Source organism: Corvus moneduloides, chromosome 13 (assembly GCF_009650955.1).
Source record: "Corvus moneduloides isolate bCorMon1 chromosome 13, bCorMon1.pri, whole genome shotgun sequence".
Lineage (NCBI taxonomy): Eukaryota > Metazoa > Chordata > Aves > Passeriformes > Corvidae > Corvus > Corvus moneduloides.
In genome coordinates, this window is record NC_045488.1 from 19,453,180 (window position 1) to 19,473,370 (window position 20,191).

A 20,191-nucleotide genomic window follows, 5' to 3' on the forward strand; every position below is an offset into this window, starting at 1 on the left:
CTCCCTCCATCCATCCCTCCCTCCATCCATCCCTCCATCCATCCCTCCCTCCATCCATCCATCCCTCCATCCATCCATCCATCCATCCATCCATCCATCCCTCCCTCCCTCCATCCATCCATCCATCCGTCCCTCAGGGAAGAGGCACAAGCTGGGGTTGAAGCTGCAGTCAAGAGGAAGGCTCTGGAAAAGTGGCAGCAGATGGGGCAGAGGAAGGAAAGATTCAGCCGAGGCAAATCCCAGCAGCAAGGCTGGGGAGAGAGGAGGAGGCATTCCAGAGGCAGAGTGGCTCCGCAGGCTCTGGGAGGGCAGGGGAGGGAGCTCCTACCCAGAGCAGAGCTTTCCTCATGCTGCAGCCTTGTCTTCCCAGCCTTGAGAGCCTCTGAAGCTGGGAATTAAACTTGCCTTGGGGGAATTTTTTTTTCTGCTTCTTCCCTGCATCTAAATCACCTTCTTTTTTTTTTTTTTTTTTTTTTTGTTCCACTTAAAAGAAGTGAAAAAAAAAAATCATTACCCCTGAAAACAGAGCCTCAGGAAAATGGGATGAAGAACTGGAGAGTTCTACAGCTGCACCTGTAGTTCAGGGGGCTTCCACTCCAGGAGCTGTGCAGGAATCTGCCAGCCCCAAACCAGCCTGGGGTCAGAATACTGAGTGCAGTAGCTCTTCTGCAACCAGACAGGTTTTTTCTCCCAGTAATGTCCTTCAATCCCCTGAGAAGAGTTCCTGGTGTGTCACAGGGACCAGTGGTGGATGTGGATGGCTTTATCACTGAAACAGTTTCCATCGAATCAAGAGGGGAGTGTTGAGAGAGGCCGCAGAGTCAGGAAGCAAGAAACCGGAGCTCTGGGCTCTGCTTTGGTGGCAGGCTCCAGATGGAAGGTTCCAGAGTGGCTCTGGGCGATGGGCAGGGCTGGCAGGGGAGAGGCCAGGGTGGCCTCCGTGCCAGGGAGCCGGGAGGATGGATTTGGGGACATTCTGTACTGGCCTGGCCACAGCTCTGAGGAGATAAATAAATACCCTTGGTGCTCAGCTGCCCTGATTACACACAGCAGCCAGAAATCCGGGAAAAGGGAATCTTCTGAAGCTGCTGCAGCCAAGGGGAGCTGGAAGTGAGGTCCAGATGCTTCGCAGGCTTTGTCCATGAGCGTGCTGCTCGTCCTCTGCTCCGGGGTTTCCCACCACTTGGCACTCCCTAAAACCAGCCCTGATTTCATGCAGCAGGGAAGGAAGGTTCATCACCTCCCATCTGCTTTCCTAAAGGTTTAATCCTCACCCAGGGGATTTGTGAAGGGTCTGGCGTTGCCAAAACCATCTCGGGGCCTCGATAAATCCCCGAGTCCGGTTCCTCTCGGTGCTTTCCCCGTGCCCCGTGCTCCATCTGCAGCAGCCGGGGAAGCAGTTGGTGTCTGGCTGACTCTCAAGCGGCAGGGCACGGTGTTTGCAGTATTAATTGCCGAGCCCCGCTCCCAGGGGCTTCAGCGTCAGCTTTCCCGCAGTGCTCCTCATGAGAGCCTGGAAGCACTGGTGAGTCAGCTGCAGAGTGCCTGCTGCTCCCCCAGAGCCGGCCCGGCAGCTCCTCTCCCGCAGACCCCAGCTCTGCCGAGCCCTGGGAGCTGCTGGGAACACTGGCTCCTCCCCTGGGCGCTGTGCTGAGCCCACAGACCCTGCAGGGAGGGCAGAAATGCCCCAGGCCACTGCAGCCACCGTGCCCGGCAAGCCCTGGCCAGCCTCCCCTCCGCCAGAACGCGGCGAGCAGAATCCTTCCCTCGGAGCTCAGAGCTCGGAGCTCAGCCCCTCCGTGCTCACAGCACCGTGCTGAGGGTGCCGATGGACGGGGGAAGAGGAGTGGCTGCTGTTGATGCCTTTTCCGGGTCTTAAAATCAAGAGTCAAACCTTGGTATTTATTTTAATCAAGATTTTACCTTGGTATTTATTTTAAGGATCCTTAGGTGCACCACATCGAGGTCAAACGCACCAAAATGCACCCCGCAAAATGCACACCCCAAAAGATCTGGTAGAACATTATAGGTCTTACTAATTAGCGTATCTATCAATATTGATAAATATATCAAGCCCAGAACAGGCAGGTTCTGTCCGAGGTGAAGCCTGACCTGACATCTCCATCTGTTCCTCCGCTATTCCCATCCTTTAAACTGGGCCTGTTTGCCCAGCCCAGCAGATGCAGGGGTGGGCAGGGATGGTTGGAGACAGCTCCTGAGTTCTCCAGGTGTTAATGGTGTGGGTCAGGCAGTACATTGTGCCCAAGGACTGCGCCCCTACCCCAGGAACTTCCAGTACTTCTCCGATCTTTACTCCTCTCACTCCTCCTCTCCAGTGAGGATTCAACCAGCCACACTCACGTGTACATCAGAACCAAGACGCCCTGTCAGACACCACAGTTTGCCTTTGGGTGCTTCTGTGAGGTGCTACAGAACCCAGCAGTGCCTTTCAGGTGTCCCAGGAAGCGTCTCCAAGTACTCAAAGGTGGATCTGAGCAGGCCAGACTCTGATGCCAGAGAAGCCCTTCCAGCACTGCCAGCGTGGCTGCTAAAACAAACCAGTCCGAGAAACTGCTTCAAAGTCATTCCCCTCCCCTTTGCAGACTCTCTCCGTGCCTCTGAGTAACCCCCTCCTGACTGTGACCAGGCACAGACCTGTAGCTCCGCTTTAGCTTGCTTTGGGATTTGCCTAAGGAGAGTCATTTCCCCCCTGCAGTTTAAGGCCTCATTTCCCTCTCCTAATGGGCCATTTCAGCTGCTCCAGTGGCTGTGGAGTGGTGCAGCCCTCCCGCGTGGGGGCTGGTGTGGTGGGCTATTCCACAGGGGCTGGCTCTTACGGGAACGAGCTGTGGCAGTGTGAGGCACCCCATGCTGATGAAGCCGAGTCCACACCGCATTTGGAACCTCTTCTAGGCCAGCCTAAAGTACTGTAGGCTTGACCCATCTGCTCACCCTGTGGAAAACAAAAAAGCCTGAAAACTAAAGATGTACCGAGAGCTGTAAGTGAAGAGCCCTCACGGAGCATCCAGTGCTCTCTGCACTCGGTATCCTAAAGGTAATTGCTCCGAAAGGCTTCCCCTTCACAGGAGTGCCTCTCTCTGAGCAGCCCTTGACGCTCTCCCAGCAGAGCTCGGTTTGTTTGGAAAGCTCCGTGTTTCCTGCAGCTCTCACCCCCCAGTCTGCCACCCTTCAGTCTGGCACCCGCAGCCCATCCTCGCAGGGAGCCCTGCTGCTGCTGGGAATTGGGCTGGGCCTCGGAGCTGTGCAGTTCCCAGGGAGCCAGCAGTGTTTCTGCGGGCTGCAGGGCCTCGGCGTGTCGGATGTTCGAGTTTTGGATGACTAATTCCTACAAAACACTGGCGAGCTTCCTTGTCAGCAGCACTCCTGAGCCGCAGGTTGCTGGAAGAATGGCTTTTAAACCTCGAGCCTGCCTGGCACCCAGATGTTCACAGCCACTAAAGAGCCTGGCAGCCAGTTTCCTAGCTCAGCTGTTACTGCTCTGTCTGCCCAGATTCCCTCTGGAATTTCAGCTCAGTGCTTTGTCCCTGCTCTCAGGCCTGTGGTGATGTGCTGCCCTGCTAAACTACTGCCACACTGAACTCAGAGGGCAGCAGCATTCCCGCCGCTCCCAGTGAGGAGCAGGGCAGGAATTCATTCAACAAGGGATGGGGCAGGACAGCTGCAGTGCTCCTGTGCCCAGAACAGCTGGCAACGCGCTGCCCACCCTCGCAGGACGCGGCACTTAGAGCCAAGGCTGGCCACGAGTGACAGCTCCCTGCCGCTGTCTCAGGGTGAGGGGCAGTGCCTGGGCTAAAGCCATGGAGGTCACAGCAGCTGCCACGCCCTGAGAGCAGGGCCCCAGACTGCCAGGACTGCAGGGCTGAGGGCAGGGGGCTCCTGCCAGCGCAGGATGCTGCCCGGGGGAGCTGTGTGAGAGCTCGGTGCCTGCACGGAGCAGAAGTGCATCTGCGAAATGCCACAAAAAACACATCCACCGCTTCTCTGGCCAGGCCTCGCGGCCACAGCACAGGCCTGGAGGCAAAGGGGCAGGAGGGGTCACCTCTTTGGCCCCACACCTCTGGCAGCTCCCGTGGCCGGACCCTCCCTGTGCCCTGGCCAGGGACACACTCCCTCCGCCCTCCTCTGTGTGTGGCTCCTTCGGCTGCTGGTGGCTCCTCCCCACGAGCCCAGGGCACAGCCCGCAGCTGTCACCAGTGGCCACTTTGTCTCCTGCCCTCTCTCTTGGCTCCAGGGGGGTTTTTCCCAGGTTCCTGCTCTGCTGGGAGATGAGCCCAGACAGGCTGGCGCCAGCAGGGCAGGAGCAGTCCCTCCTGGCTGTGACTGTGCCCCCGCTCCCGTGCCCGCTCTGCTGTCACTCGTGTGGCTTTGCCCTTCTTGTTGCAGCGGGAACCAGGCCTGTTCTTGCATAACGAAACCGAATCTGGCCGGGTAGTGCTATCAGCTGGCTTTGTCCACGTGCTTATCTCCTAAGCAAGCAGCAGCCCTCAGCAGAGCTTCCAGCTCTGTGCTGCAGCTCCCAGCCAGCTCTGTCGCTGTTCGCTCCCCGTAAGAGCAGTGAGAAGTTTCCGTGGGCACCAGTGGCACTGGGGAGCTGCTCGCAGAGAGGTCGTCAACCTGACTGTGATGAGACACCTCCAGGAGGTGCCCGGGGAGCTCCAGAGCTCCCAGCACTGCTGGCTGCTGGTGCTCTGGGTGGAGGTCACAGGAGAGCTCTTCGTTTATTGGCGAGCCACCAGCAGGCCTGTGCGGTGACCTTCCAAGGTGGCACGTGTGTCTGCAGAGCTCCATCCACACCCTGTGCCCTTCCCAGGAATGGGGCAGCTGAGGAGCAGCCGGTGCTGCCGTGGCTCTCACCCAGCAGAGGCATTTTCCCATCCTTGTGAGAGCTGTGAGTGATGGCAGAGCGGTCACTGGACAAGGTTCCACAGCCGGCACTTGCTGGCAGATAATCCCCACAGGATAAGCTGTTCCAGCAGCTCAGGCTGATGGGAACCATCAGGAAATGTGGGCTGGTTTTTGTCCCTGTGCCGTGATGTCCCTGCTGCCTGTGCGAGCTGCAGTGGAGAGCACACGGTGTCTCAGGACACCTCTCCTGGCAGATGTTGCTGCTCTCAAATGAGGCCATTTGTAGCTCCTTAGCTCCCTGAGAAAGCCCCGTTTGGCACTGAGAACTTCTCTTCAGACATTATCAGCTTCACTCTCTGCCCTTCTCATCTCTCAGGTAACGACCAGAGCCCCTGGCCATTTCCTAAATGGCTGGGCAGAGATTTTTCCCGACTCTCAGCTCCCGCTGCTGGCTCCTGGCTCAGGCTCTCTGTTACAAGTCTCAGTTGAAGTCCATTTCCCTGGGGAGGAAATGATTTGCTTCAGTTCCCCTCCCACACGTGGGTCACTGTGAAATCTCCCAGTGCATCATCTGGGTTTATCCCAGGTTACAACAGGGCAGCCTGGCTGCCTTCCCTGCTGGAAAAGCACACGGAATCACTAAAAACTGGGACCAAAGTGGGATGGCAGGTCACAGAACCTGGGCTCATTTTCCAAATGGAGTGAGCTGGGCTTGCGGGGCTGTGAGGGCTCTGAGGTGTTTGGGGTTTAGGGGCTCAGTGAGGGATACAGGAGTTACGGGGGCTATGGAGGCATTGAGGTGTAGGGGCTCTGTGGGCCATAGGGTCAACTGAGGGATGTGGAACTTATGGGGGCTCTGAGGGGCTTGGGGTGTAGGGGCTCAGTGAGGGATATGGGAGTTATGGAGGCTCTGAGGGGCATTGAGGTGTAGAGGCTCTGTGGGCTATGGGGTCACTGAGGCATGTGGGAGTTATGGGGGCTCTGAGGGGTTTGGGGGTTGAGACTCCATAGCCCTCCTAGCTTTCAAAGACTCCCCAGACCTCCAAGCCACCAAAGAACTAAATCCCTGGTGTAACACGTCGAGGTGCTGCCGACAGGGATTTTTGGGTGCAGCAGCAGGGTGCTTTCCTGCCCCATGCCCGTGTCCGGAGCGCCGTGTCCCGTGCTGAAGCTGTGCTGTGTCCCTGCAGAACGACTCGTGGGGGAAGCAGTACTCGTACGCCCTGTTCAAGGCCATGAGCCACATGCTGTGCATCGGCTACGGGCAGCAGGCGCCGGTGGGGATGTCGGACGTGTGGCTCACCATGCTCAGCATGATCGTGGGGGCCACCTGCTACGCCATGTTCATCGGCCACGCCACCGCCCTCATCCAGTCCCTGGACTCCTCGCGCCGCCAGTACCAGGAGAAGGTAAGGGCAGCCCTGCTGGGGCCGTGGTGGTCTCTGTGCTGGCCGGAGGGAGCTCGGGGTGGTCTCTGTGCTGTTCAGAGGGAGCTCGGGGTGGTCCCTGTGCTGTTCAGAGGGAGCCCGGGTTGGTCTCTGTGCTGTTCAGAGGGAGCACGGGGTGGTCTCTGTGCTGGCCGGAGGGAGCCCGGGGTGGTCTCTGTGCTGGCCGGAGGGAGCCCGGGGTGGTCCCCGTGCTGTTCAGAGGGAGCCCGGGGTGGTCTCTGTGCTGTTCAGAGGGAGCCCGGGGTGGTCTCTGTGCTGTTCAGAGGGAGCCCGGGGTGGTCTCTGTGCTGTTCAGAGGGAGCCCGGGGTGGTTTCCGTGCTGTTCAGAGGGAGCCCGGGGTGGTTTCCGTGCTGTTCAGAGGGAGCCCGGGGTGGTTTCCGTGCTGTCCAGAGGAAACCAGCGCTGTCAGTGAGAGAGGCCGAGGGTGCAGTTCCTTGGCCATTCATCCCCATCCCTCCACTCCAACACCCTCAGGAAGAAACAGCAGCAGGATCAGTTAACCACAGCAGGGCGAGGAGGTGACTGTTGCTGTCTCTGCCTGACTTTGTATGCCAGCGTTATCAATGTCACCGGTACCTAACATTGGAAGTCACTTTTTCCTTTCCCACACCTTGTTTCAAACCCCCAGGGAACGTTCCAGAATGTGCAGCTTCTGTTTAGCAAGTGCTGTCTTTGAAAGTATCCAGATTATTCACTCCTGAGCGAGCTGCGGGACAACCCCCAAAGCCCAGATGAAGGCTCGGGAGCTCGGAGCAGGTTCCCCGGGTGGCTATGGAATTAATGGCACCGTTGTTGGATTGCAGATTGGAGGCATGGCCAGAAATGTCACAGCCAGTCAGGTTGCCACTGCCACAGTCACTGAATTTGTGAGCTGGGCAGGGCATCCAAAAACAGCAGCTGCCCTCAGCTGGTGGGGCTGAGGAGGTTTTATGGCCGGGGTCTTGTGGATACATTTGATCTGGAGATTAAGAAGAGGAATTGTTCCTATTCTGACCCTGCTAGGTGCAGTTTAGGTGAGAGGGGAGCTGTGATTCAGGTGGGGAAACTGTGACCAGCAGGCACTGCTCAGGTGAATTTTAGGTTCAGGGAGGAGGTGGGATGACCTTGGAGCAGGTTCGAGACATGGGGATTGCAATGGGAAGAGAGCTGGGCAGAGAGGGAGAGCAAAGAAGGCCAGAGGCTGACTCATGCTTGGAGCACAGGGAAGATCCCAAACCACAGCTAGAGGTAGAGGAGGGGGAACGCCCAGAAGAAGAGCGTGGAGGCCTGGGATGCATCCCGGAGCATCCAGAGCTTCAGCTGCGTGCTGCATCTCAGCCGGGCTGCTCCCGACGGAGAGCAGGGCACGCCGGAGAGAAGGACACTGCAGCACAGGGAATGCAGGCTGATCAAATCTCGGCATGCAGAGTGCTTATTCAAATGTGTTTGAAGTAGCACAGAAGTCAAGGACTGATCTGCAAACCCAGCCACCTGGCCAGCCTGGCGCAGCCAAGGCTGCACCTGCAGCACTGGGCACTCCGCGCTGCAGACAAGGGCACAGCGTGACCCTGCGGTTGGATTCCAGTCAGTGCTCGGGGAAATCAGTCCCCAGGAAGCCAGCAGGGGCTGTGGAGGGGGTGGCAGGGACAGTGGGAAGTGTTAAAGCCCGCTTAGAAAGCGGGGATGTGAGTGAGAGGGTTGGCAGAGCCAGGAGAAGAGCTCTGACAAAGGCGGTGGGGAGAGGACTGCACAAAGGGCGCACTCCTGTGGCAGGTTCATTTCCCGAGTTATCCTCCCACGATCAAAGCCTCAGGGGCTCGGCGAGTTCATTTTCCTCTTGCAAATGGGACAAGCGATGGCCTAAAAACAAACATGTATTGACTTCCCGCATTCCTTAGCACTCGGACAGCCACGATTCAAATGAGGCTGCTGCGTGATTTGCAGCTCTGCAACTCAATTTAGTGCGGCCCTCCTGGGACAAAGCGGCTGGTGAAGCAGATTAGAGAGAGAATCTCTACAAGTTCGGAGGTCGATTGGTAGAAGCCAGCAGCGACTGAGAGACCTCTGCTGAGCACCCTGTGGGCTCTGCCTGTCCCTCAGCACAGCTCAGCCTGCGGGGCCTCGGGAGCTGTGCTGGGAGCGGCCAAAGAAAGGGACACGGTGGGCAGGGAGAGGAGCAGCACAAACCCAAACGGGAGAGGAGGTTACAGCTGGAACTGCCCTGGGAGGCTCTGCTGCGGGGCATCCTCACGACAAGATTCAGGGGTGAGTTTCTGGGGAGGTTTCAGGTTGTCCAGACCTCTGCCAATGCACTGGTTGTTCCCTTGGACAAGCAGGGCTTTGGAAAAGAGGAATGAAAGCCAAGCTGTGCTGGCTGTCGGCTTCAGGAGCAGGCTTGTCTCACTCTGCCTCAGATCCTCTGAACACTGGGACAGCGATCCCTGTCCTGTCGAAATCTCCTCCCAGAGCTTCTCACCATGCTGTGCTGGTTCTGCAGGGCAGGGAGGCTGGGTGGGATCCGTGGGCTGGCAGGAACCACGGAGAATTCAGCGGGAATTCCTGCTCCAAGCCAGGGAGCTGCTGAGGTTCCTGGGTACCAGGGGACAGTCCCCCGTGGCACAGAGCACGCCCGGCACGTGGAGGGGGCACAGCCATGGGGCAGGGCCAGCCCTGGCCTCCCTGAAAATGGGAACAGCTCTTCGGACGTGGCTCTCTGAAGGGACTGTTTGCCCTCCACTGCCAGAGGCAAACCGAGAAGGGCCCGTCGGAGCTTCCCGTGGTCACGGAGGCAGTGGCAGGATTCTCTCCTAACCTCAGTCTGGAGTCTAACTCCACAGCATCCTTGCACCCGGGGCTGGTGTCTATTTCCTGCGTGTGAGACAGCACCACTAGAGCTCCATCCTGAGGGATTCTGACAGAAACGTTTCCCACAGTGGTGCTGGGCAGCGTGATGGTGTGAGTGAGCCGATGTGACAGCTCTGACCCAGAACATGCCTGTTCTCACCCGGAGCTCCCTGCCACTGTGCTCGGCTGGGCACGCTCTTCTGGCTTCCCACACCCTCACTGAGCTCATTTCCTCTCCCACATTACTTTTCTGCAACATTGTGGGTTGAAAGAGCTTATCTTGGAGTGCCAGAGCTCTGGTGCAGGTGCCGGGGAGGGGCTCAAGGACAGGAGCAGGGGTACAAGACCCTCTGTTTATAGATCAGCTGGAGCCTTTACTTCATCCCTGAATGCAGAATTACCCCCAGCCTGTGTGACCGTGGCTCACATGAGAGGAAGAGTGTTCTTTGCCCAGGAGAGGGATAAGCTAGCCAGATAGGCCAGTGATTCTCGTGCTTTTTGCAGGTCCTCCTATTAATTTCTTTCCCTAATCCTGCAGCTGAGCTGGATTCGTATTTCTGTCAAGTCACCACGCACAGCCTCTCATCCTCCCCAGCGCTCTGTCACCTTGAGGGCTCGGGAGGGTGACTGTGCTGCTCGCTGCCATCCTCGGAACAGGGCAGGGACGCCCTGGGCTCACTCTCCCATCCCAGCAGGCGCAGGGAGGCTCAGCCCCGGGTACAGCAGGGGAGGGACTGGTGAGAGGCAGGGGTTGCTGCTGTCAGCACTGCAGAGCCCAGCAGAGCCCTAATCTCTCCTCCCAGAGCCTCCTCTCCCCTCAGGATCTGTGCTGCGCTGGCGCTCTCTGCTCTCCGCACTCCTTCCTCGCTCCTCCTCCTCCCTGAGCAGTCCATCCAGTGCCTCTTGTTCCGAAAATACCTCTCGGCTCTGGGTAGAGACTCACGGTTTCCCGTGTCACCGTTCTGAAGCAGCACGTGCTGCGGCTCGCTTGCAGGGGGACGGGCAGGTAACGCTGCCGAGACAATGGCTCCAGAAGCCCCGCAGAGCACTGGCATCGCCCCTCAGCTCCTCACACACCTCACAGCCCTCCTGCCCACAGTTCCTCCTGTGCTCTGCCTATCCAAGCACTTCGCTGCCCTGCTCTAACATTTCAGCCCTTCCATCAGCAGCCTGAATGCAGCAGAGGGAAACTGGGGGAAGTTTAGTCGTGGGAAAGGCCGAAGTAAAACCGCTGGAATGTTCTGTCCCTGTTGGGGATGTTGGAGCAGCACTGGTTGGAGGGGAATCCAGACAGTGCCCTCGGCCGGCCCACTGCTCTGAGAGCTGGGAGCCTGTCCTGGGGCTCAGGCTGCCCTCGCTCCTTCTGGGAGAGCAGCAGCAGAGCTGTATTAGCAGCACGTTTAAGGGGTGGTTTGGGCTTTTTTATGGTCCATGATGAAACCGGGCAACTCACAGCTCCAGGGTGCTGCAGAGCTCCAGAGTCTCGTTAACCTCGGAATATTTGGACAGATTGACTCGAGGAAACCTTCCAGGTGTTGCTGAGTGCCCAGATGCAGATCCAGCCCCCGGCAGTGGGAATCCCAGATCTGCTTTGTCAGTGGGCAGGAGCTGGAGTCCTCCTCCCTGAGGCACCTGGAGCAGAGCCAGCACGGGGGAGAGGAGCCCTCACTGCCCTCGGTGGGTTGGGGGCTGCTCTGAGCTGCCTCCCCATGAGCTCGTGCAGGGAACAGGGGGCACAGATCCTGCCTGGGCTCCTGGATAGCCACACCAGCCTGGCAGCGTGCCCTGCTGATGAGCACCCCCTGCCAGCAGAGCTCATGAGCCCTGTGCTGGAGCTGGGGCGATCGCTGGGGCTCCGGAGCTGGCTGAGCCTGGGGGACACAGACACTGCGGTGACTCCGGCAGCCTGGGCGGGCACACACTGCCAGGATTCCACTGCTGCCAGGGGGGAAACGTCACATCCTTTACCACTCTGGGCAGGACTGGAAAGGGCATTCCCAAGAGGACTGGTCACCAATAAGTTCTTAGGGATCATTCCCACATTCCTGGAGCTCCCAGGCGTTCTGGAGGAGTCTCCTCCTGAGCCAGCACCCGCTGTGGAGGTCAGGGGAGCTGCAGAGCTCCCTCACTCCTTGGGTAATGCGTGTGAAGGAGAGGGCAGGGAGTGCAGCACGCCAGAAATTAAAGGTGTTTGCAGCACTTAATCAAATGCAGAATGCAATCAAATTTCCTAATTGGAAAAAGTTTGGAGAGCCCGGCTTTATCCTGTCGTGCCTGCACTGGGTTTTTGTTCCCTCTGTGGAGAGATGGCCTGAGCAGTGCTGTGTCCCACCTCCCTGGCAGTCCAGCAGCCCGGGCTGATAACAAGGCTGATAAGTGATGTCCTTCAGTGACGGTGTCAGGGCCTCTGCTGTGCCCTGGCCTGGGGTGCCAGCACTGCCCCGGGACAGTTCCCTGCAGGTAATGGGGTGTTATAAATAATGAGCTGTTCAGCCAGAAACTCAGAAATCGTGTCAGCTGTTTCAGGGTTATTTAATCCTTTCCCTGAAAGAACCCTGGGTTGTTATAAAACAGAAATGTTTGCTCAATGAAAACCTCATGGTTTCTTTTCAGAATGCCTTGGGGTACCAACTGCCTTACCCACACTGGGGTCGAGTAGCTCCTGCTTGTGCAGGAGAATATTTCGTGGGTGGCCTTAAACGTGGTTTAGAAGGCCCGTTCTGAAGCTGTAAAACATGTCAGAAACAGGGGAGTTACAGCCCAGGTTCTGACTCCTCCATCCTGGGCCTGGTGACGCCTGCTCCGAGCCAGGGCTGCCTGCCTTGCCATGGCAAGGGAATGTCCCCGCCTCGGCAGCTCTTCCCATCCCACCGAGGGGCTGCAGACTTCGTTGTCAGTCTGGGAACCTGCTTTGGCACTCGAGCTGTTAGTAAATAAATAATAAATGGATGGAGAGCTGATGCTGCAGCGCGCGGAGCCTCCCGCAGAGCCGCCTGTCCCGCTGCTCCCAGCAGTGCCGATCCCTCGCTGCACCCTCGCTGCTCCCCCATCCCCATTCCAGCCCTTGGGGGCACATTTCACCTCGTCTCCCTCCTTCTGCTCCTCTGGGCAGAGCACTGCTGGTCCCTTTTCCCTGTCCCACTCCGGATGTGTGGCTCCAGTGACCTGACATCTCCACAGTGTCCTGTGGTGTTTCTGAAGGCGGATTGACCGTGGCCAGAAGTGCCCTGTGCTGGCCTGGTGCCTTATGGCAGGATGTGGCCTGTCCAGCCCAGCCAGGCATTGCCTTCAGGGGCCATTCCCAGGGGAAACAGGCTCTTCCCATAGCCACGACGTGCAGGTTTGTCCGTATTGCATTCCCGTGGGATGTACAGGATTAGAGCTTCGGGCTCGGCACCCACAACATTTCCTGCAGAGGGATTTGTCCCACAGCTTCTGGATCTGCTTTCCTCAGAACCCCGAGCAGCAGAGATGGCTGGAGGCAAACAGGGGCTTCATCAGGCTCATTATTCATCCTCCTCAGTCCGGTGCCATCTCCCAGCCCAGCAGTGGGATTGTCCGAGGCACAATCCCTGCCTGAACAGGAGCTGATGCTCAGCAGGGGGAGGCAACTCGCGGCCATCCCCAGGGCAAGGAATGTTGGAGAAAAGTGGGAGAAAAGCTCCAGGAAGTCTCTGTGCCACAGCAAGAGATCAGGATCCTGACAATTACCAAAGGTACTGTGCAGTAAGGGGAAAAGTGTCCCAGCTTTTCCAGGAAGGGACACTTAAAACTCATTTTCTGGTGGCAAAACGATCGAGGGCCGTGGTACAGGAATTAATTAATCCAGCCTTTGGAAAGGGTCACAACCAGGACATCACATCAGGCCTTTCCAGAATGGAGGTAGCTCCCAGACTGTGTCCCAGAACTCCTCTGTTCTTCCCTGAAACCCCTCAGCAGTCCTGCAGCTCCACGAGAATGAGCATGTGGAGTCACATGTAGATCGTAGACTAGATCCTGAGGGTGGCAATATGAATGGCTGAAGAGAGCCAGAACGCCAGAACTCAGCGTTTCTGTGGGTCTGACGATTCCTGAGTGCTGGGGAGCTGCACTGTTTGGCTCCTGACCAGAGATCAGGGGAAATAGAACAGAGATTCCCCTGTGTCCTGTCAGGACCCTCCACGCGGTGAATCCCACGAGCTGATGGTTCCCTGCAGAGCACTGATGCACCTGGGAGAGCCCCAGCACCGGGCAGGGTGGCTCTTAACCCAGCTCCAGGGATATCCTGCTGCCAGAGCACCAGAGTCCTTCCCTGAGCTGGGAATGCTCTGCTGCAGCCTCCTTCTCCTTCCACAAGCGCATCTCTGGTGACTTCCCTGGGGTCCTGACACGGAGATGTTTGTGATTGGAATTATACCCAGTGCCACAGTGATCTCAGCCTCATCCTGGAAGGATCCGAGCAGAGCCAGGATCACGGAATGTGCTGGCTTGGAAGGGACCCTCAGGGATCATGGAGCCCTGCACGGGACACCCCAACAATCCCCCCTGTGCCTGGTGGTTTCCACGTTCAGAACTGGGGCAAGGAACAGCTGAGCCTCTTCAGTGATTGATCCCTGCCAGAGAGAGGAGGATTCCTGACGGGTGTGAGGGCACGGAAGGAGTTAAACATATTTAGTTGGCTTTGGGCTGTGAGTGATCAGAGCTTTGGAAGGAGGGGAGGGAGGTGGTGAGACAGGAGGGAAAGTGGCCAGCTATAGAAGCAAAAATACTCAGCCGAACGGTTTCCTTTTGATATATTAATACCTCCTTCAAGGGCTATTTGAGGAAAAACAGACTTAAGAAAATGAGCTGGGATTTAAATGGGCTCGATTGTCTTCAGAGAGATTTAAATAATTCCTAAATGAGTGGTTTTGGTTGAACCCAGAGAGGCCACTAAGCTCTGAGCACAGGTCAGGCTGGGGACAGGGAGACAAGTGGGAGGCTGAGCAGGCGAGGAGGAGGAGGAGGGAGGAGGGGAAGCGGCTGTCAGGGAGGCCTGGCCACGGCTGAAAGGCAGCAAAGGGACAGCAAGTGGCTTTAGAGAGGGCCAGCTGAGCGTGGCATCATCCGCCTGACCCTGCAGGAGTGGGGCCTGCAGCAGCTCCAAGGGAAGGGGGAACACCCCAGTGAATCTTCAGTCCCTCAAACATGGCACGAAGGGGTCGATGCTTTCATTTCTGACCCCATCTCTGCACAAGGGAGAGCCAAGGGCCCCAAAGCCCTCGTGGGTGAGAGGAGGGAGCACCAGCAGAGACAGGAGAGACAAGATCTCCCTCTCCTTAACCATGACAGAGAGTGATGGTTCCTTATTTCACAGATTGCTTTTATAACCCTGATTTTCATTCGTGGTCAGAAGCAACACTGTTATTTGGGGGGAGGTAAATTTGTCCTGCTTTCCCTGGGAGCCTTATCTGGGGACGGCGGGGCAGGGGACTCTGCAGAGCAGTAATTTATTGCTCTTTGTTGCAAAGCCATAAATCCACGTTTGTGGTGAATAAGCAGAGTCCCAGTCACCCGATCCAGCCCGTGCTGGGGGATTCTTGGAGTGTGGGGATGTTTTTGCCAGGGAGCAAAGGGCAGTGGAAGATGGACAGCAAGTGCCAGCGGAGGAGCGGAGAGGGGCAGGGGCTGCAGCAGGGGAGGAGAGGCACCTGGTGACACTGGTCAGTGTCCAGCTCAGCCACTGCACTACAGCCGAGAGTGTCGGAGGATATTTTTGGCAAATCATTTATTGAACAAAAATGCAGCATTAAAGCAGGCAGAACTCTCTGTGGATTTTAGATGAAATTACTAAACCTGAGTCAGCAGAAGCTCATGCCTGATGATTTCCCTTTCTGTGGTGAGAGTCCCGCACGTCCTGTGCCCGGTTTGCCAGCTCCCATGGGTGTCTCGGGCTGCAGAGCCTCTCAGCAGCAGGAGACATCTGTGGGGAGATGAGCTGCAAACCCTGTAACGTGCTGCTCGGAAGACCACAAGCTCCAAAATGCTCTGTGGGTGAGTTGCCCACCAGGGAGCTGCTGTTTCCCATCCCTTTCCTCCCTGGCTTCCCCCGGGCACCCAGCACGTCCTGTCCTGCCACAGCCAGTCCCTGCACAGCCTGAGCCACGCAGGTGACCAAGGGCAGGGGTCAGTGCCAGGGGGGCCTGGTGGCTCCCTTGCCTTTGGTCAGGCTGGAGGGATCAGGAATATTTCCAGGCAGCTCCTGTGCTTTGGGAATGCCAGGAAGCCCCGAGTGTCCCCTCTGCCCCGCTGGCCCCTTGGAGCGATGCCCTCTCCTGCGTGGTGCCGATGGGGGTGGCAGCGCCAGCACAGGCTGTCCCCGGAGCAGCACCCGGGGCTGTGACGGGCACGACCTCACTGATCAGCCTCTCCAGCTCCGGCTGCACCAAAGGGACCTTCAGGGACCTGCTGATCAGGGAGAAGAGGGGAAGGAGGGCTGGCAAAGGAGCAGCGCAGTCCTAGGGTCAGCATTTAGTGCAGGACACACTCAGGCTCGTGTCCTGGATTGCCACCGGTGAAGGGAGCGTGGCCATTCCCTGCACACACCTTGTCCTGCAGCACCTGCAGGGCAGCAGGACGCTGGCACAGCCCTGGCCCCTGGGGAGGTGTCCTTTATTCACACGAAGCACCACTCACCCCAAAGCTGCTCTGCCGGCAGTCAGAGCGTGCCCTTGTATCCCCTCACACCGACACCGCGGAGAATTTTCATCAGGTGAGAATACGCATGGGTTAGGGTGAGTGCACGGGCACAGGAACCAAGGGCAGCGAAGAAGGTCATGGGAAAGCAAAGGTGCCATCGTGGCAGGGCAGGTGGGAGCACAGAGGAGAGAAGCAGCAGGCTGGGTCCTGCAGCTTCCGCCAAATAACTGGGATTTGATCCCGGCTGTGCCCTGGCTTTGGCTGTGAGCGCACACCCAGGGCAGGTTCTGTGCTTCCCCTGGCACGGGCCCTGAGGGGCTGCGCTTCTGTGACAGCTCTGGAGCGCAGCTGGCCGCTGTCCTGCCGTGTGCCATGGAAAAACCTTCCCTGGGGGCTCTGGCACTCTGCCGCTCCCACCCTGCACAGCCCTCGCTGGGCGCGGTTTGCTGGGAGGAGATGCCCGGCCGGGCGCTCCTCTCGCAGCCCTGCTCGCAGCTGCGGCTGTGCGTGGAGGGGAGCAGGGGCCGCTCCGCACCCGGGCAGCGAGCAGGTGTCCCGCCGGGTACCGGGCTGAGGATGGCTTTAAAGGTCAAAACACGGGGCAGCCATGTGGGGAGTGCAAAACGGAGCCCGCACAGTCCCCGCGGAGCAGACAGCCGCTGCCTCCTGCTCCCCATGTCCCTGCTGGAGGTGAAGGAGCAGGTCCAGCACACGCTGCCCGTGAGCAGCGCCCGGCGCGGCCCGTGCTGGTAACCCCTGCCCCCCGTGTCTCCCCACAGTACAAGCAGGTGGAGCAGTACATGTCCTTCCACAAGCTGCCCGCCGACATGCGGCAGCGCATCCACGACTACTACGAGCACCGCTACCAGGGCAAGATGTTTGATGAGGAGAGCATCCTGGGGGAGCTGAGCGAGCCCCTGCGCGAGGTAAGGGGGCAGGGAACCGGCAGGGCGCGTTGCCAGCGCCTCTGGCAGCTGTGGAGCTCCTGGGCTGGTGGCTCAGCAAGCTCTCACCTCATGTATTTGGCTGAAACTCGGCACGGAGTGCCGGCCTCATCCGTGCCCATTCCATCAGCCGCGAGAGGGGGAGTCAGAGGAAGGAGGAGCCTTCGGAGAAGCCCCCTTTCCTCCCCAGCTGAAGCCTGGCCGTGCAGGTTGTCCCGGGCGTGTCACCAGTGCGTCACCCATGGGCTCCAGACGGGCCCTGCCTTCTGTCTTCCCCCACAGCAATGTCCCTCCGCGGCAGAGAGAAGAGCTGAGCGAGTGCCAGCCAGAATTTAAAACGAGTTTTGCCAGAGTCTCAAAGGGCACCCCTCTGAAACCCCCGTGGGGGGAGACAGATGCTTCCCCAGCTCTTCCCGCTCCGGTTGTCCCTGTTCCCATGGCGTGCTGTGCTGTGCTCTGTTGGGGGGGTTGGCTCAGCACCACGGCCCGAGTGGGAGCTGCCGGGGCACGGAGCAGCTCCCGAGCTGTCACCCCTGCGAGTGACACGGAGCCCCGGGGAGGCACAGCCCGCCAGCCTTTCTTAGCTGGGGCTGGCGATGCAGCCCCTCCTGCCCGGCGCCCGGTGAGCACCTGTCCCTCCTCTGCTGGCCCTGTCCCCGTCTGCCCGGGGTCATTCTCCTCCTGGGCACGTTTGTGCTGTTTGACAGCTCATTGACAAGCAAGGGCAGCAGAGAACGAGGGGCTGCCGAGGTGAGTTATGACACCTGCCTGGAGAGGAGCCCCGGGCTCTGTCAGACAGCATTTCACCGCTGCTGTGCTCCCTCACAGCCCAGGGTGTCCTGCAGAAACAGGAATGCTGCGTTTGGGAGGTTTGAGTGCTGCTGCTGGGGGAGGCAGAGGGGCGAGGGCAGTGAGCGCGGTGCTCAGAGCACCCAGAGCCCGTGCAGCTGCCCCAGGGCAGCCAGGCTGAGGCGCAGCGGGTTTATCCCACTTTCAACGCACAGGTCAGCCGGGGGATCTTCATGAGGTGTTGACTAACCACACGTGCGTCTCCTCTGCTCCCTGACCCCTCCTCCTTCTCTCTCTCCTTTCCACCACACATGGTCAGGAAATCATAAACTTCAACTGCCGCAAGCTGGTGGCCTCCATGCCCCTGTTTGCCAACGCAGACCCCAACTTCGTGACGTCCATGCTGACCAAGCTGAAGTTCGAGGTGTTCCAGCCCGGGGACTACATCATCCGGGAGGGCACCATCGGCAAGAAGATGTACTTCATCCAGCACGGCGTAGTCAGCGTGCTCACCAAGGGCAACAAGGAGACCAAGCTGGCCGACGGCTCCTACTTCGGAGGTGCGTGCTAGTCACTCGCCCTCCCACAGGCACACCACTGCTGCGCCCAGGCATTCCTTAAATCAGCCTGGATCCACGTGGGACTGATGGCCAGCACTTCCTCCTCCATCTCTGGCAGCCTCACAGCTTCCCAGAGAGGGGATGGTGCGGGGGGAGGTGGGCACTGTATAGCCTGGGTCGTAAATAACAGCAAAACGTGGCAGGGAAACTTGGGCCTTGTGGGTTCATTTCCTTCTGACAGATGGGTGAAGCTGAGAACCTAAAGGTAAAAAATGGCCTGATCTCAGTTCTGCAGGCACAGTCCTACTGCTGCTGTCTGGCATCGACCACACGAGGGGCTGGATAAACGGGGAGGGACAAACAGTCCCTCACCTGCCCTGCCTGTGGCTCAGCAAAGTGCCCTGGCAGTCAGCAGGCAGGGAGAATGTGTGAGCAGCAGAGCTCTGGAGCAGTGGGACCAGCAGGAGGCTGGGAAGGGTTTCGGGCACTGCTCTCATGAGTAACACAAAGCCCCCTCTCCTGTCAGAGAGCCCCAGGCAGGCTGCAGGATGAGCTCTGACTGCACCACCTCTGGTGATCTGCTGAGGGGAGGCAGAGCAAAACCTGCCCTGCCTTCCCTTCTGGGAGGCCTTCCCTCTAAAAAACTCCTGTTATGCATTTCCCACACTCCTGTTGCTCCTGATTGCTGTGAAACAGCCTGTCTGCCCCTCGCTGCAGCGCGAGGGGTTTGGAGCGGGAGGGTTGGGGTCAGGGTACCCTGACTGACACAGGATGGACACTGCCCGTGGCATTCCACCACAGCTCCCCGCACACCCTGAGCATCACCTCCTGGGGGAAGCAGCCTGGGAGCGCGCTCACAGCCTCGGGGTGCTGCTGTGGGCGGGCTTAGCACGGATCCAAGGAATGGGGCAGGTGGATGGGCACCCGGCACCCACGGGGAGCAGGGTGCTGTCACTGTGCAGCGCACACCCTCTGTGCCTGTCCCAGCTGCCCGGGCTCTGTGTAAGCAGTGCAGGAGCAGGGCTGGGGAGCTCTCTGCTGAGCACTCAGGAGCTGTGGCCGAGTGCAGGGCCTCGCGTTCTGTGAGCGGCTGAGCGCTGAGCAGGGGTGACAGCGCTGTAAACTCACCCAGGGCTGGGAGGTGCCACTGCTGTGGCTTTCCCTGTCAGTGCTTGTGGCATAGACACGAAAATCTCTGCAAACTGAGGAAAGACAAATGTTCCAGGTACAGGGATCTAAACGGCAGCCAGGCACCAAGGGCACAGATCAGCACAGAGCCTCTCTACGAATCGAGAGAGAATTGGCCTCAATGAGAGCAAGGCTTGACCTTCCCAGTGCCCACGAGGAGCTGCAGAAACACAACTCCTCCGGTGTGAATGCACAATGCTGCCTTTGATAATCCCCCAGAACAAACCATGTGTGGCCGACCGGGCTAGCAGAACCCCTGAGGGGCCGCCGTGCGCGGCAGCTGCCCCGCTGCCCCCCGGCACTCTGAGATGTGGGTGCACACACGGAGCGTGACCTCTGGCTGTGTTTTCTGTGGGAGGGCAGGCTGAGGGGCCGTGCAGTGAGGGGTGTGGGGGTGCTGCTGGTGTCTGTGCCCCGTCTCAGCCCCTCTCTGCCCGCAGAGATCTGCCTGCTGACCCGTGGCCGGCGCACGGCCAGCGTGCGCGCCGACACCTACTGCCGCCTCTACTCCCTGTCTGTGGACAACTTCAACGAGGTGCTGGAGGAGTACCCCATGATGAGGAGAGCCTTCGAGACCGTGGCTCTGGACAGGCTGGACAGGATTGGTGAGTACAGGGGGAGAGTCTCCTTCTCCAGGCTGGGTGCTCCGTTCTGTGCTGGGGTTGGGAAGTGAAGATCCCAGGCTGCCCCTCCTTGTCCGGCTTCAGCTCCCTCAAGGACCCCAATCTAAACCTAGGGAGGGTAAGTTTAGGTTGGATATTGGGGGTAATCCTTCCCTGTGAGGTACCCAGAGCAGCTGTGGCTGCCCCTGGATCCCTGGCAGTGTCCAAGGCCAGGCTGGACGGGGCCTGGAGCAGCTTGGGCTAGTGGAAGGTGTCCCTGCCTGGACCAGATGACCTTTAAGGTGCATTCCAA

The 20,191-nt window shown here is 58.8% G+C and overlaps 1 protein-coding gene across 1 annotated transcript in view; it reads left to right on the forward strand.

Moving 5' to 3' along the window:
- HCN4 (hyperpolarization activated cyclic nucleotide gated potassium channel 4) overlaps positions 1–20,191 on the forward strand; it is a 99,395-nt gene that overhangs the window by 67,741 nt on the left and 11,463 nt on the right. Inside the window, 4 exon segments of the mRNA XM_032123299.1 lie at positions 6,057–6,275; positions 16,575–16,721; positions 17,848–18,088; positions 19,717–19,881. Coding sequence (XP_031979190.1) covers positions 6,057–6,275; positions 16,575–16,721; positions 17,848–18,088; positions 19,717–19,881 — 772 coding nt within the window.